Source organism: Phocoena phocoena, chromosome 8, assembly GCF_963924675.1.
Source record: "Phocoena phocoena chromosome 8, mPhoPho1.1, whole genome shotgun sequence".
NCBI classification, from domain to species: Eukaryota; Metazoa; Chordata; class Mammalia; order Artiodactyla; family Phocoenidae; genus Phocoena; species Phocoena phocoena.
The window spans coordinates 104,714,025-104,728,629 of record NC_089226.1 but is presented as its reverse complement, the minus strand read 5'-3'; the positions used below and the strand labels follow the sequence as shown (position 1 = coordinate 104,728,629).

General features: G+C 61.7%; 2 protein-coding genes across 3 annotated transcripts; both read right to left on the bottom strand.

Moving 5' to 3' along the window:
- Nucleotides 1-201: 201 nt before the first annotated feature.
- RPS6KB2 (ribosomal protein S6 kinase B2) lies at nucleotides 202-5,803 on the bottom strand. The gene is made up of 15 exons (XM_065881331.1): nucleotides 5,689-5,803; nucleotides 5,286-5,326; nucleotides 5,069-5,189; nucleotides 4,653-4,721; nucleotides 3,966-4,113; nucleotides 2,847-2,904; nucleotides 2,629-2,729; nucleotides 2,460-2,550; nucleotides 2,285-2,375; nucleotides 2,060-2,167; nucleotides 1,453-1,515; nucleotides 1,231-1,308; nucleotides 1,040-1,147; nucleotides 828-940; nucleotides 202-628 (listed from the first exon to the last, which is right to left on the bottom strand). The coding sequence occupies exons 1-15, from the start codon at nucleotides 5,764-5,766 to the stop codon at nucleotides 436-438; spliced, it is 1,461 nt and encodes a 486-aa protein (XP_065737403.1). The 5' UTR covers nucleotides 5,767-5,803; the 3' UTR covers nucleotides 202-435.
- A 2,092-nt stretch (nucleotides 5,804-7,895) lies between these two features.
- CARNS1 (carnosine synthase 1) lies at nucleotides 7,896-13,614 on the bottom strand. 2 transcript variants are annotated; one of them, XM_065882677.1, is made up of 8 exons: nucleotides 13,301-13,614; nucleotides 12,410-12,499; nucleotides 11,673-12,160; nucleotides 11,266-11,440; nucleotides 11,095-11,180; nucleotides 10,167-10,398; nucleotides 9,793-10,073; nucleotides 7,896-9,122 (listed from the first exon to the last, which is right to left on the bottom strand). In XM_065882677.1, the coding sequence occupies exons 3-8, from the start codon at nucleotides 12,153-12,155 to the stop codon at nucleotides 7,896-7,898; spliced, it is 2,484 nt and encodes an 827-aa protein (XP_065738749.1). In that variant the 5' UTR covers nucleotides 12,156-12,160; nucleotides 12,410-12,499; nucleotides 13,301-13,614. The 2 variants fall into 2 exon arrangements, with proteins under 2 accessions (XP_065738749.1, XP_065738750.1); XM_065882678.1 differs by lacking the exon at nucleotides 12,410-12,499 and having other exon boundaries at nucleotides 13,301-13,568.
- Nucleotides 13,615-14,605: the final 991 nt, after the last annotated feature.

Below are 14,605 nucleotides of genomic sequence, written 5' to 3'. Positions count from 1 at the left end.
CCCCAAGTCTGTGTATCCCTGGCCCCTCCAGGAAGGCCATCCGTCCCCAGGGGGCACTGGGCAGCCATCTGAAATAAAACCCCTCCGGCCCGCCGCTGTTCTGTGGTCCTGTCACGGCCCCTCCCATCCCTTAGCAGGGACTCCTCCCGGCACGACCCCACCCGCCCCTGCCCCAGAAGTCCAAAGGAGAAACCAGGTCAGTGCCATGATTGAACACTTTAATAATCCAAGGGCACAGCTCAACTGCGGGAGGCCAGGGGGGCAGCCCCCCTCGACCGGCAGCCGTAGTCTGCAGTCCTTCGTGTTCATGATTCAGGGGCACGGCCACCCCCAGCAGAGACACGCTCACGCACACTCGCTCCTGTACCCCTTGGCACAGCCCCAGGTCTCTGGAACTGGCCCGGGGTCCCACTGCCCTCATCTCTACCCACCCTCTTAGCGCCCGGGGCGCCCACGGCCTTTCTTGGACTTCTTGGTCCCTGAAGGGGGTCGGATGGGGAGGGGGGCAGTGCTCGAGGGCGGCGGTAGTGGCGGCGGCGGCAGCAAGAGAGGGGGTAGAGGGGGCTCCAGGGGCTCCGGTGGGCCGGGGCTGGGCCGGAATCCCTCAAAGGGCGAGAACTTCAGGGGGCTGCAGGGGAAACCGAGGCAGAGTCAGCATTTACTGGCACGGGCCCAGGATGCAGTCAAGTGCCCACCCAGGCGGCCCCTGCCATAGAAGTCCCCATGGTAGACGGAGAAACAGAGGCTGAGGCTGGTTCAGAGACGGCCAAGGCAGCCCTGGGGTTGACGGCAGAGCCAAAGCTAGAACGACCCCCGCCCCGCGGTACCTGATGGGGGTCCAGGGGCTGCCGTTGAGGCGCCTGGGGGAGCGCAGCTTGGGCTGGAGGGAGAAGCCCTCCTTGATGCTGTCCAGGACGGAGGGCGCCACGTACGTGAAGCCCTAGGGGGCAGAGGCGGGGCCAGGCAAAGCTCAGGGTCCACCGCTCCTTGGCCACACCCCTGCCCGAGTCCCTGTAACCCTCAGGCCCCCAGACCTCACCAGGAAGGCCTGGTTGGCGCTCTCACTGAGGGCCGTGTCGTCTGGACTGTCCACCGGCGTCTGCCTCGTGAAGTGGGAGTCAAACTGGCTCACATCCTCCTCCGACTGCTGTGGGCACCCCGGGGGGAGAGTCAGGGGTGTCCAGGACAGGAGCCTCCACCCGCCCCCAGGCCAGTGGGACCTCCACTCACCAGGGACGGCCGGAAAGGGGGGTCCACTCGGCGGGCCAGGAGGTCATCCCAGTTAACGTGCCGGAAGAAGGGGTGCCTCTGTGGGCAGAGTGCCCCCAAACGTGCCAACATTTCACGCTCCGTGGCTCCCTCAGAAACCCCCTCTGCTCTAGGGCCCTGCCCCCTGCACCCAGACACCCCTGGGGGCTCAGCCCTGTCCCCTCGTAATGGTCCCAGACCCACCTGCACATCAGCGGCGTCCCCGGGGCCACCCCCGATACGTTGGCTGGGATTCCGCTTCAGAAACTGCAGGACAAGGGCAGGGGGTGAGGGTCTCGGGCGGAGGTACCGATTGCTTCCGAGTGGCCCCAGGGGGTGGGGAAAGGTGAGAAAGGGGTCGTGGCTTGCGCTGGGGGCCCTGGAGTGTGGTCTCCACCTACTGACACCCTCAGGATTTCCAAGGTTTGGTCCCATGGCCCCTTCTCCACAAAGCCTTTGCTGGCACCACCCCAGGGCACATTCGTGGGGATCCAACTCACAATCTGGATGGGGTGCCTAGCCTCCCACTTTGATCCCCAGTGACCGACTTTTTGAGGAGAGCGGCTAGTGCGTGGTGCAGGCCTCGCTGAGTAGGACTCAGACTAGGGACCTGGCCAAGGTCGGCAGCTGGTCCGCGCCAGAGCTGACGTCTCACACCTCACAGCCAATGCTCCTCGTCCCAAAGGGACATCGTACAGGTGGGGGAAGGGGAGTGGGGAGCTCCAGCAACCCTGGCCCAGGGAGACTCAGGAGCCTATGCAGGGCCTGGGAGAAGAGACGGGGGCCGGACCAAGGGCAGGAGGGAGCCCACCTTTTTGACGAGGTCCCGGGCATCTGGGGTGAGGTAGGCGGGCAGCTCCAGCTTCCCTCTGATGATCTTATCCATGGTTTTCTTCCGGTTCTCTGCAGTGAAGGGTGGCTGGAGAAGGCAGAGGGTGAGAGGAGCCTTGCGGGCCTCCCACCGGGCCCGCCCCTGCCCCGGGAGGGGGCCCTCCTCCCGCCCCCATGCCCACCCTCCCGAGGAGGCCGGACTTGCCGATCCAGTGAGCATGTCGTACATCAGGGCCCCCAAGCTCCACCAGTCCACCGCCCGGTTGTGGCCACTGCGCACCAGAACCTCAGGGGCCCTGGGGGCCGGGTGGAACCGTCAGTCAGGCTGAGCCCTGCCCGGTTGTCCTCCCGACCCCTGGGCCCAGCCGGCTGCCGCTTACATGTACTCGATGGTGCCGCAGAAGGTGTGGGTGACGGCACCCTCGTGAATCGACTCCTTGCAGAGGCCGAAGTCCGTCAGTTTGATGTGGCCTGGGGAAGAATGTTAGGGCGGGTCGGTCAGGACCCCGGGCCACCCCGCGGGGCTCAGCCCTCCCCACACATGCGCACCCTGGCTGTTGAGCATGATGTTCTCAGGTTTGAGATCCCGGTAGATGATGCCTTGGGAGTGGAGATGGCCCAGGGCCAGTGTGATCTCTGACAGGTAGAAACTGCAGAGACAGGACAGGGTGAAGGCAACGGGGGGGGGGGTGGGGGGGGTGGAGCCAGGCCCTGGTGGGGAGGGGTCCCTGGACCCCCTCAGGAGAGAGGCTGGAGGTAACACCCACCAGGCCGTGTCTTCCAGGAAGATGCCCTCTCGCTCCAGATGTGTGAAGAGCTCGCCGCCTGTGACACAAACATGTCAGCAGCTGTGTGCTGGGACCAAGCTCCTCTGCTCGCCGAGCCTTGGTTTCTTCTCGGGGAGAGTGGGGCTCGTAATTCCCGCCCTACCTGCCTCCCAGAGCTGCCGTGGGGACTCAATTCAATTCAGCAAACGTCTACCGACGCCTACTCGGTGCCTGGCCCTGTGCTGGGTGAAGCTGGGGACAGAGGTGAGGAGCCCCAGCCACTGCCCGCAGGACGCTCAGTCTACTGGGGAGACAGACACGCACACAGCTGCTCCAATGTGCCAGACTGAGGCAACGGCCCTGAGAGCCTACCAAAACCTTCACAGAGGAGACAGGAGGACACAGTTAACCCCAGCGTGAGGGGACAGAGAAAGTCCCTGGCAGCGGTGAGACTTAAAGGGGATGCAGAGATGGAGCACAGGAAATGAAGCTCCCAGGGCTCATCAGGACAGATGGGGTCAGTAGGAAAAGCAGGCCCGGATCGCTTCATGGCGAGCAGGGGACACCAGGCCAAGGAGGCCAGGCTTGATCCGGGCAGTTGCAGGGAGCCATGGAATTCTGAGTAGGAGTGTTGGGGGCAATCCCGTGCTCTGAGACGATGACCCTGGAAGTTGGTGGAGGAGACACTAGGAAGAGGGTGAGCTGGAGGCTTTGAGGCCAGTTAAGAAACAACTGTGACGCCTCCCCTCCGCCCAAGAGAGCAGAGAGGATAGAGGACACTGCAGAGAATGAACCGTCTGGATTGGGATCTGACTGGATGCAGGGCACACAGAAGGGGGGACCAGCACATGAAGGGCTACTGGAAATGGACAAAACAACCCTCTGGACATCTATACAAACTCCCACCATTCCCATCCACCCCCAACACCGGTGAGGGATACAAGAGGCACTGGACAGACGTTTGCTGAATGAATGAATGAATGAACGAACGGACAGAGGGATGGATGAGGTGGGGCCCCCCTGGCCATTCTACATACCACGTCTCTCCCAGCTCCCCCCAGAGCTCCCTGTGCTGGTTCCCTGGCCTTGCCCACACCCCAGATGGGCCCGCACTCATACCACTGAGGCACTCCAGGATGAGGTAGAGTTTGCCACCAGTCTGGAAGGCATAGGCCAGTTCCACAATGAAGGGGTGCTTCACTGACTCTAGAATGTTCCGTTCAGCCCGCGTGTGTGCCGTGTCCTTGGCGTTGCGCACAATTTTGGCCTGCAGAGGCAGGGATCAGTTAGAAGGTGGGCCCCCAGGACTCCCTCAGTCCCTCCAGCCATTACCCTTCAGCCATTCTCTATCACCCCATTGTATTTCTCCATAATTCTGCAGCTATCAGCAACCATCCTTTCCAGGGACTGGTTTATTCTAGTAGCACCGTGTTTCTCAACTTCCACATTCGTGACATTTGGGGCAGATAATTCTTTGCCGTGGGGGGCTGTCTTTTGCATTGTAAGACCTTTAGCAGAATCCCTGGGCTCAACCCACTGGATGCCTGTGGCAGCCCCTCTCTAGTCGTGACTCAGAAATGTACATCGACACTGCCAACATTGCCAGACGTTGCCTGGGAGGCAATACTGCCCATGGTTGAGAATATACTGCGGAACAATGTAATTGCTACTGACAATAAACAAGCAAGTGCTCAAGATAGTGGTCATCTCCTCCACTACGTTCACTGCTGTCTCCCAAAGGCCACTGTAGTACATTGGGAATGGCAGCCACTGGGTGAGGATCTGTCGGCTGAACGAATGACTCACCTTCCTCAGGACTTTCATGGCATATATTCTGCCCACATTGGTGCCCTGCACCTTTCGCACCTGGAACACCTGCAGGGCAGGGGAGACAGGATCAACCTCCCTCTCCATATTCTATCTTCAAAAAGCCCTACCCTGAAGCTCTGGTACTGGGACCGAGAGGCCCACCCAGGAGTGGGGCGGTAAAGATTTCAAGTCCGATTCTAAGAGGATGTACAAGTCAAACTTTTTTTTCTTTTAACTTTTTGGCTGCGGGGCATGTGCGATCTTAGTTCCCCGACCAAGGATCGAATCCCTGCCCCCTGCATTGGAAGCACTGGACCGCCACAGAAGTCTCTATAAGTCTAATTTGTTTTGAGACCCTTTGGTGCAGCAAGACTAAGGCTGTGAGGCCAGTGAGGAAGGAGGAGGGCCGGTACCTTGCCATAGTTCCCCTTGCCCAGCACGCGCAGCAGCTCGAAGCAGTGGGGCCCGATGCGCTCAGGGCCCGGGTTCACACTGCTCTCAGTCAGCTCCACCTCTTCATAGTGTCCCACAGGCCTGTGGACACAAGAAGTTAACGGGCGCAAGCTCCAATGCTCCTCAGGTCCCCTTCCCCAGCCCATTCCCTCCTCCCCCAACACAACCCTCACTCACTCCAGGCCAGCCGCCCTCAACTCGGCAAGGGGACACACGTCCTGTGAGAAACCGAGGGGTAAGAGCCAAGGGAGGTGCCAGGCTCCCTCCCCCCAAGCTGGACTGCTTGGCCCAGGCGTGGAAAGGGTGACGAATGGGAGCTGGCAGGCGATGGGCCAGGACTGCGGAGGAGAGGCGAGGGCAGGAAAGGGAGACGCAGGGGAAGGGCTGGGGGCCTGCAAGACAGGTGGGGGTGAAGGTAGGGTCAGAACCTAATAGTGGCCGGGATCTTAGACAGACCGGGGTCTGCAGGAGAGGAGCCCACTCTGGGGGCGGGTGGCGGGGCGGGGGTCGCACGATTGATCGCACCGCCTGGATGATGGGATCGAGCCGGGATCGAGCTGCGCCCGGGCGGACCACTCACCGCGGGGCTGAACTCTGGCTCGCCCTCGCCCTCGCTGCCTTCCTCCGTCTCCAGGTCCAGGTCAAACACCGCCGCCATGCCTGCGCCGGCCCCGCGGGCTCCCAGGCGCTTACCTAGCAGCGCTATGACTGACAGACCGGCCCGGGTCTTACGTCATCACTCCGCGACTGCGGTCTCGCGCGCCGATGACGCAAGAGACTGCCCCTCCCGCGAGCTGGCGGCGAGAAAAGTTGGCGTCCGTCACAAGGCATCTCGGGAATGGTAGTTCCTGAGTGCCGGGGTGCTAAGCCCCACGAACCTTCTTCCGCGGGCCCCTCAGTCTTCCAAGCACAGCTTCCTCCGGGGTGGCACAGGACAAGGGCCTCCTGGAAGCCGATCATTTTGGTTCTGGGGCGACTTTGACTTTGGACGGGGCAGAGTCGAAGTGCATGCAGGTGTGAGTGTAAATGCAATTCCCAGCCCTGTTGGAGCCCTACGCTGCCAGGTTGTCTGGGTGGTAGAGAGAGGCGGGTCGAGTATATCTCTCTGTTCGCCTCTGTAAGGGAGCCGGCTGCTGCATCACGGTCTCTAACGTGCCTCCCGCTCGAGGACCCTCAAGTCAGCGTCTACTGCTCCGTGCTCAGCTCACTGCTGGGCTTTGTTGCCAGATTCCTGCCGGAAAGGGTTTGGGTCTCACTGATCCACCCGTAATTATGGGCTTGTGCTGTGCGTCAGACACACGAACTTGTGTTTGGTGACACTACAATAATGAAAACACCAAACCTAGTCCGTGAGTTTAGATTTGGGGATGGATTCTTGTTGGATGGGACTCTGGGAGTGTGAACTGGGCCAGACCAGGCCTTGGATGAGTTCTGATTTTTGGAAGCTGTCTGGGTGTGCATTCCAGTTGGACAGGGGAGGCTAGATATGAGCTCAAATGGACAGAATTCAGGGTCTCCAGGCTGGAGGAGGGTTATCTGGTTGGGTGTGGCCCTCGTTGTAATTCCTCCCTCGGGTTTGGGTCCTGGTGTAGGTGCCCCTGGCAGGCCCCTCGCCAAAGGTCAACCCAGAGGCCTGGTCAATGTGGCAGTTTATCCTTAGCTCTAGACGCTACAGGTATCACGTAACTACCTCTCCCTCCCCCTTCCCCATCCCCTGTCTACCTGAGCTTGAGAAGTGTTGGCCAAGTCGCAAGAACCTATGCCAGACTCTGGACGTTTCACTAGTCCATAAGCCTTTATTTGGAGAGGGACGCTTATGGAGCTGTCCACAGCCCCTGTACAGCACAGAGGCAGAGTTCTTAAAGCAGCCTCCCCTGAATGAGGAAGGGAGTGTAGAGTCTCCTCTGCCAATGCTGGTTAGGTGTGCCTGAGGCCAAAGCACCAAAGCTTGGTGGATAAGGTGCATAGTGCACGGGAGGGGTGTTCACATGTCTCAGGGCCACATATAGGAGGTGAGTGGGGCCTGGAAGCTGAGTGGGCAGGTACAACTTAGTAAAAGCAGAAACCTGGACCTTGCATCTTGTCCCTCGACTCTTCATCCACTGTGGTATGACATCGAGGCAGTGGCTTTTCCTCTCTGAGCCTGTTTCCTTTTCTGTAGAATGGGGCAATAGTGTCTGCCTGGAGGGGAGATGGTTATTACTGACCCCAAGTCACCTGCTTCTACTGCTCAGGCCAAATGAGGCAGGTGGGGCACTGCCAAACATTGTCAGCAGGCTCCAGAACTATCTAGAATTTGTTAAATGAGGGGGTGAGAGTAGGAGGACGAGGGGTTTAGTCTCAGATTTTCTTGGGATTTGTCCAAAGCCAGAGGCCAGGTTCTCTCCTGTAGGCAGCAGGAAGAGACAGACCTGGAGGGGTGGGAAGGATGCGCTGGGTTTGGGCCCACTCGAACTAACCTGGGGGCAGGGTGTGTGTGTGTGTCTGTGTGCGTGTGCAGCTGTTGTTGCTTCTCCATGACTAGAGTCCTGGGAAGCTATGGGCTGGACTGGGGCCTTCGGGAGGACAAGCAGCCCACCAGCTACTTCTTTTGTGGCCCCTCAAGTCCAGGAGGCTGTGGTGTCAAAATAGCCCTGCCGCTCTGGAACAGACCTGGGGCCTTGGAGGGGACCAGACCTCTCCAACGGTTGGGGCAGGGCCATGGGAAGAGAAGCAGGGAGAGCACCAGGGAGCAGAGGGCACCACCGCATCCCCTCCAGCACTTGGCCCCGCCCTCTGGCCCCAGCACTATTTGAAGTGGGACAAGAAGTAGGCAACGGGATAGTGGGGCCCGTCGATGCCCAGGCCCTGGCAGAGGCCCAACAGGCGGAGACGGGCCTCGGCCGGGCTGGGCCCAGCACAGGCCACACTGCAGTAGGGCTCCTCGTATTCTCCAGGCACAAGGGTCTCCTCCAGCAGATTGAGACGCAGCAGGCCCTGGTCGTGAAGAGCCTGCAGGGTCTCGCGGCTGGCGGTGGAACGCAGCACCTGCAAGTGCTGGGACACCAGGCACATGACACCCACCAGGTGGCCACGGGCGCGTGGGTGGGCAGGCAAGGCAGGCCGCAGGCCGCAGGCCACCATAGCAGCAGCAAGCAGCAGGTCCACACCATAAAGCTCCAGGATCCAGTCTCGCAGGTAGAAGCCACCCATGCGGGGGTTGATCTCGATGAGCCGCGGCCCAGCCCTAGTCAGCTTGAGCTCCACGTTGAAGACCCCATCCAGCAGCCCGCAGCCCAGGCAACAGCGGAAGGCTGCCTGCACCAGCTGCGCCTCCTGCTCCGGTGCCAGCCCAGTGGGCATGCAGGCCGCTGTCTCAGTGAAGCCAGGCAGCCGTGTGGGGCCATTGTCGGAGACGAAGGCAGCCAGCAGTCTCCCCCCAAACAACACCAGATCCACATCGTGCTCGGTGCCCTCGATGAACTCCATCAGCAGCATGGCATTGCCCCAGCCTAGACCGATGCCGGGGTGGTCGGCCTCGCCCTGCAGGTCTCGGGTGATCCGGGAAAAGTGCTCATGGCACTGCGACGCGTCCTCCACCAGCCGTACACCCACTGCACCCGCCCCAAACTCCAGCTTCATGACACCTGGCAGGGGCACCTGGCGGACAGCCCTGTCCACGTCGGCCTCGCTCTCCAGTGGGCAGCAGGGCACAGCATAGAGGGAGGGTGCGGGCCAGGGTGGGCCATGGTGGCACAACAAGTGCAGCTGGGTGCGGCTCTTCTGCTTAGCCAGGTGCATGGCGGCTGGCGGGTTGCAGGGCAGACCCAGCTCCTGGCAGAGCAAGGCTGTGAGCACCAGGCAGTCATCCCAGTAGGAAAAGCAGCCGTCTAGCTGCAGACCGCGTGCCCGCACCAGCTCCGCCAGCACCCGTGCGTTCTCCTCATCCCTCTGGTGCTCTGTTATATCGAAGTGGATGAAGGTCTGCACCAGCTGGGACGCAAAGTGGTTGGGGTCTGAGTCCACCAGGTGCAGCTGCAGAAACCACAGGGCGGCAACACACCGAGATCAGCTTGTGCTGGGCGCTGGGCAATAGGATGGGGCCTAGAACATGGTCCTGGCCCTCAGGGGAGACAGCTTCACCAGTGCTACGCGCTCAAAACATATTTGTTGATGATTGAGTAGAAGGTACAGAGGTGGGACACCTAATCCAGCCAAGAGGGTAGGGAAGGCAACCTAGAGGAGGCAGTGCTTAACCTGGGAGCTCACTAAGGTTTAGCCAGAGGAAAGATGGCTGCAGGAGGACGGGCGGGTGTCATCTAGATGGGAGGGGTGGCAGAGAGGGCTGGCGGAATCTTTCCCACTGGCAGGCTCAGTCTGGCCAGGGTTTGTAGGGAACCACCAGGGTTCGTAGGGAAACCACCAGGGTTCGTAGGGAAACCACCAGGGTTAGGGCTTGGGACTGCTGGTCTGGTGTCCCGAGTGGCCTTTTACTCCTAGCAGGGACAAAATTCAACTAGGGGCGGGAAAAAGTTGAGACTCCTAACCTGGACGGGGCGACAGGCCCCGCCCCTACGCTTGGGCTCCAGGCCCCCGGCTAGATCGCCCCGCGCAGGCCCCGCCCCAAGGCCAACACCGCCCCTGGCCCCGCCCCGGGCCCCGCCTCCACCACTCAGACCAGAACTTTGAGCCCCGCCCCGCCCACCTTGAGCCCGTAGTCGAGCGCCGCCTCCCACACGAACTTCTTGCTGAAACCGCCCGCGCCGAGCAGCAGCAGCTGTTTTCCCTCCATGAGGCAGCGCGCCGAGCGCCGCAGCATCGTCTCCACCAGCGGCGCGGCCGCCGCCTCCTCGGCCGCCAGCCCCGGGCGCGGCGCGGCCCACAGCCCTTCGAGAGCGCCGCACGCCTCCAGACACAGGCCTCCGTTCAGCTCCAGGGCCACGGGGGTCAGCGCGCGGCCGGCCACCGTCAGGGCGAAGTCCACCCCTGGGCCGGGCAGGGGGCGCGGGCTCAGTGCGGGCCGCCTTCGGGCCTCGGGCCCCTCTCCTCCCGTCCCCGTCCCGGGCGGCCTGCACTCACCAAGGAAGTCAGTGCGGACCTGGCGCCCGCCGCGCTGCTCAGCGCTCAGGCCGGCCTCCAGGGTCAGCACGGCGGCTAGCGCGGCCTCGGCCGCCGCCTTGACGCGCTGCCGCACGACTGCCACCTGCGAAGCCTCACCCAGGCCGCACTGGGCCAGCGCCGCCTCCAGCGTCCGTGGCAAGGAGCTCTGGTGCCGCAGAGGCCGGTCCCCACGGCCCACGCTGCACACCACCTGGGCAAGGTGCGGCTCAGGGGGCTGGTCCAGGAGGAGTGCGCCCGGGACTGTCCCCGGCCCCAGCACACCTTCCCCTATGCCACGATCCAGGCCACAGCCCTCACTGGACATTCAAGTCCTGTCCTCCAATGTGACTTACACTGCCCGTCTGGTCCCCCTGGGGGGACTCTACCCAGGCTTCCAGGCCCAGCTGGGGCCTCTGCTCCCTAAGGGCTCTAAGCATGCTTGTTCCTAGTGCCTACAGCCCTGGGGGCCTGTCCCACCCTGGTGGGCTTAGCCCTAGAGCTCCCTGAGGGCAAGGTTGAGTCTCTCCCTCTCAGCTTGGCCCAGAGCTGTGTACCTAGGAGGGTCCCTAAGCCTCTCTCCTAAAGGGCTCCAGGCCCTGGAGGTTTGTCAGGGACCCTGGGTCAGCCTCTTCTGTGGGGAAGAGCTCTCTGGGAAGAGGTTTCAGCCCTGGGCCCTGGTACCCAGCATGGGATACCAAGTAGGGCTCCGGATGTGGGAGGAGCACAGGAAGGGTTGGAGAGGAGGGAAAGTGTCAGACGAAGTCCTCCCAGAGGCAACCAAAATCCTCCACCGCCCCCCCCCCCGCCAAGATTTTGTCCTCTCTCTGCCCAGAAGCCGTCATCAGCTCAGTGGAACTGGGCTGGGGTGTGGCAGCAGGGGCATGACCTGGACCTGAGCCATGCTCACCTTGCTCAGCAGGGGCCTGTCACCCTGTGTCCGACAGACCACAGCACAGATACGCAGAGCCAGCTCAGGGCCAGGCAGGGGGCTGCCTGGGGGAAGACGGTGAGGCCTGAGCACAGAGCAGCCAGGAGGCCGAGCCATGCTCTCCCTCTGGCTGGCACAGGTGGCTCTCACCTGGGAAGGGCAGCTGGGCAGGTGGGCATACAGCCTCCACCAGGACACTCTCCTCCTCCTCTAGTTTCTCCAGCAATGCCAGCACTGTGTCCACCACTGGGCCCAGCTCAGCTCGGGGATACAGACGCATTGCCTGCCGCCCCCTCCAGCGCCAGCCACTGGGCTTCATGGCTACCTGCAACAGGCAGGGGAAGGGGGCCTCCTCAACCACCCCACGTACATGCAGGGTGGGACGCTCATACCACAGGAGCTAATGAGTAAACTGAGGTAAGAAGGCAGGGGATTACCACAGAGATGGGGCAGTGGTAGGGCTCAAAGTTGGGGACCGCTTCCCAGCAGGACCCGGTAACCCTCCACGGGTCCCCTCCTGCTGGCCTCTGCACAATCTCGGGGGCAGAGCCTGTTACCTGCAGGGCATCACCCAGGGCCTCAGAGTGCAGAAAAGCCCCTACTTCCTCCTTCACCAGTGTCTCTTGGCCCTCTTTGCCATTCAGCTCCACCAGCCGTAGTCCCGGGCTGGCATCCCCTCCCCTCAGCAGTGCCGGCGGCTTGTAGGTGAAAGCCAGGGTAGCTGGTACAGCCACGTCACCCTGCCGAGCTAGCAATCGCCTCGTCAGCAGCCGGTCCTCCAGCAGCCGGGCCAGCTCGGCTGAGGCTCCTGTGGGGCAGGTCAGGTCGCGAGCGAGCTCAGCTGCCTCTCGACCCCGGCCAGGCCCCAGCCCCAGGCCCGCCAGGAAGTAGGTGGCACGGCGAGGGGGGACAAAATCGTCCAGGAATGTCAGGCCCCCCGGGTGGAAGCTCACGGCCTTGGAGACCAGCAGGGCTGCCTCGCCCGGCTGCCCTGGTGCTGGCACCTTTGTCAGCCAAGCAGGGGACAGGCAAAGGAGCATGTTTCCTGTGGGCAGAGGGAGGAGGGTTGCTGACCAGGGAAGGCTTAATGCCCCCATGCCCTCCACCTCCAGCCTGGGCCCCTGGGTAGTCAGGGGCAGCTGCTCCCAGAACCCACCCCCACTCGGAGTAGGGCAGCTGGGCCGGTGGAATGCAGGCAGTTGCCAGGGTTGGCGGGTATTTTGGGATGTGGCCGGGCCAGGGCAGGGCTGCCCTTTCTGCAGGAGGGGGTGGGGGAACTTGGGCACACACTCACCCGGGCTCTGGACCCCACCCTCCAGCAGCAGAGACAGAAAGGTGCTGGGGGATCCCAGAATGCACAAGGTCACCTCCGCCCCAGGACAGCCTTGAGGAAGAGAACGTTGCCAAGCTCACCAGGGGCTCCCCTTGCTCTCTTTCCGCCCACCTTTCCCCACCCCCATAGCCCTGCCCTCACCCTTGGACCCCCAGGTCCTCCCGGGGTATCGGACGAGAAAAGTAAAGGGGACAGAGGAAGCTGGAGAGCTAAGGGGAAGCTGCCTGCCCGCCTAGCCCTCTGAGACTAGCTCCCTCCCTCTGCAGCTGGCCCAGAAGGCACTGGAGGCTGGGTGACTGGAGATGTGGGTTCTAGCCTGAGCTCTGCCACTGACTTTCTGTGTGACCCTTGGTCCCTGTGCGGTGGGGGGAGGAGTCTCTGCACCTCAGTTTCCCAGTCTGTACAATGGGGCCCAGTCTGTGATGTTCACGCACTCTAGCTGTAAGCCCTCTGTCCACACAAAATCTTTTGTGGCTGCCTGATACATAAAACAGATAAAGCAGAGGAGGAGTCCTGGGTCCCAGCTGCTAGCTGCCTCCACAGCAGCTGCCAAGACACTTCTGTAGAAGCTCTGGCTCCACAGAACATGGATTGCAAATCCCAGGGCTGGATTTTCTGGGGGTGGGAGGGAAGCCGTGGTCTCTGACTTTACTGGTGCTAGATGCCCTTTGAAATGCCTGCCTTCCAGAGGTTGACTGGCCTTGTCTCCCTGGCTTCAGACCAAGCCAGAGCCTAGGGGAAGGGGCCGACCTTGACAGGGATGGGAAGCAGGCTGGGCTGAGGGTGCCTCCCTCCTCCTAGGGGTGCCCCCTCCCCCCCAGGGGTGCCCCCCTCCATGGAGCCCTCAGGCACCTGTGCGGGGCACCTGGCTGCGGTCTTGGGTCTCCGGAAGGCCAGCTTGCTGCAGACAGCTCTGCAGGAGACTGTAGTAGTAGACAGTCCAGGCCCGGGCCTCCGCCCCCTCGGGGGAGCCCTTGCAGTCCAGGGCCACGTCATGGCGCCAGGAACCATGGAAGCAGCCTGGGGGTGGCAGGCCAGAGCTCCCACCCCATGGGCCCTCCTCTTCTTCCAGGTCCTTGGAGCCCAGGGGGGAGTCACACTCGGGACCCAGCGGATCCAGGGACAGCTGAGGGAGGCAGAAGTGGTGGGTCTTGGGCAAGGTGGGCAAGGGGCATATTAAGTCACCCAAGGGTGTAAGTCCCCCACTCTCCTAACCTTGGGCAGACACTGTCCTAGGAACAAAAGAGGTTGGGTTGGGTTGGGGGATGAAGGCCTGTCACCAGGAACATGTAAGTGGGAGTGCTTTGTAAACTGTATGTGCAGTGCCCCAGCGGGTGGGAGCAGAAAGCAATGCACTGCTGGCTGGATCACTGCCCCCTCATCCCACGCCCAGGTCTGCCCCAGCTTGGTTCAGAGGGGCAGAGGTTTTTTGCCGGTTTTGTTTATCGAGGCAGCCCTGGGACCTAAAACAGCCCTGGCACGCTGTAGCTGCTCAATGTTTGATGACTGAAGAATAAGTGAACGAATGAACCAAGCAATCTCTCTTGGGCTGCTCTCTTTTCTCTGGCCTCAGTGACCCAGGTACCACCGTGGAGTTCTGCTGAGACCTAAATATGTGGGTGAAGCTGGTCCACGGTCATCTCCAAGTAGCTGGAGAATCTACCATACGCCCAGTCCTGGGCCAGGCATCAGTAAGGAAGAAGCTGGTGCCCTTCTTTTCAGATGTTCTGAGTCATGGAAATGCTCACTTTAGATGAAATCTTACACCCTGCCCCTCTCTGAGGCTGGCTGACTCCCAAATGAGGCTGCTCAGAAGCTCACTGTGAACACACATGCAGACACAGGTAGGCCTGTCCTCCGGGGGACAGGCTGGGCCTCCTTGGACAAGTCGTGAGGTTTCTTTGGGACTTGTGAGTGCCTGGTGCCTGCCCTGTCCCCCCGCCCCGGGGTACTGATGAGGCTCGGACCTAGAGAATCACCATGGTCATTGCGAGACAGCATACTGCAGGCAGCCGGGAGGGCAGAGGTCTGGGCCTCAGACCTGGCCTGGAATCTCGGTTCGCCGGTGCCAAATTCTGAGGCTTGGTGCCCTTTCTTAGGAGCTGAGTCCCCTAAGAGCCCAGAATGGGTTCACTGCTATGTTCCCAAACTTAGAAT

Coding starts and splice junctions, on each gene's coding strand:
- RPS6KB2 (XM_065881331.1), bottom strand. CDS start 5,766: ATGGCGGCGGTGTTTGACCTGGACCTGGAGACGGAGGAAGGCAGCGAG. Junction 941..1,039: donor GCGCCAACCAGGCCTTCCTG/GTGAGGTCTGGG, acceptor TCTGCCCCCTAG/GGCTTCACGTACGTGGCGCC. Junction 629..827: donor AGCCCCTGGACCCCCATCAG/GTACCGCGGGGC, acceptor TTTCCCCTGCAG/CCCCCTGAAGTTCTCGCCCT.
- CARNS1 (XM_065882677.1), bottom strand. CDS start 12,155: ATGCTCCTTTGCCTGTCCCCTGCTTGGCTGACAAAGGTGCCAGCACCA. Junction 11,181..11,265: donor TGCCCAGCTGCCCTTCCCAG/GTGAGAGCCACC, acceptor GTCTTCCCCCAG/GCAGCCCCCTGCCTGGCCCT. Junction 9,123..9,792: donor CGCTCGACTACGGGCTCAAG/GTGGGCGGGGCG, acceptor TGGTTTCTGCAG/CTGCACCTGGTGGACTCAGA.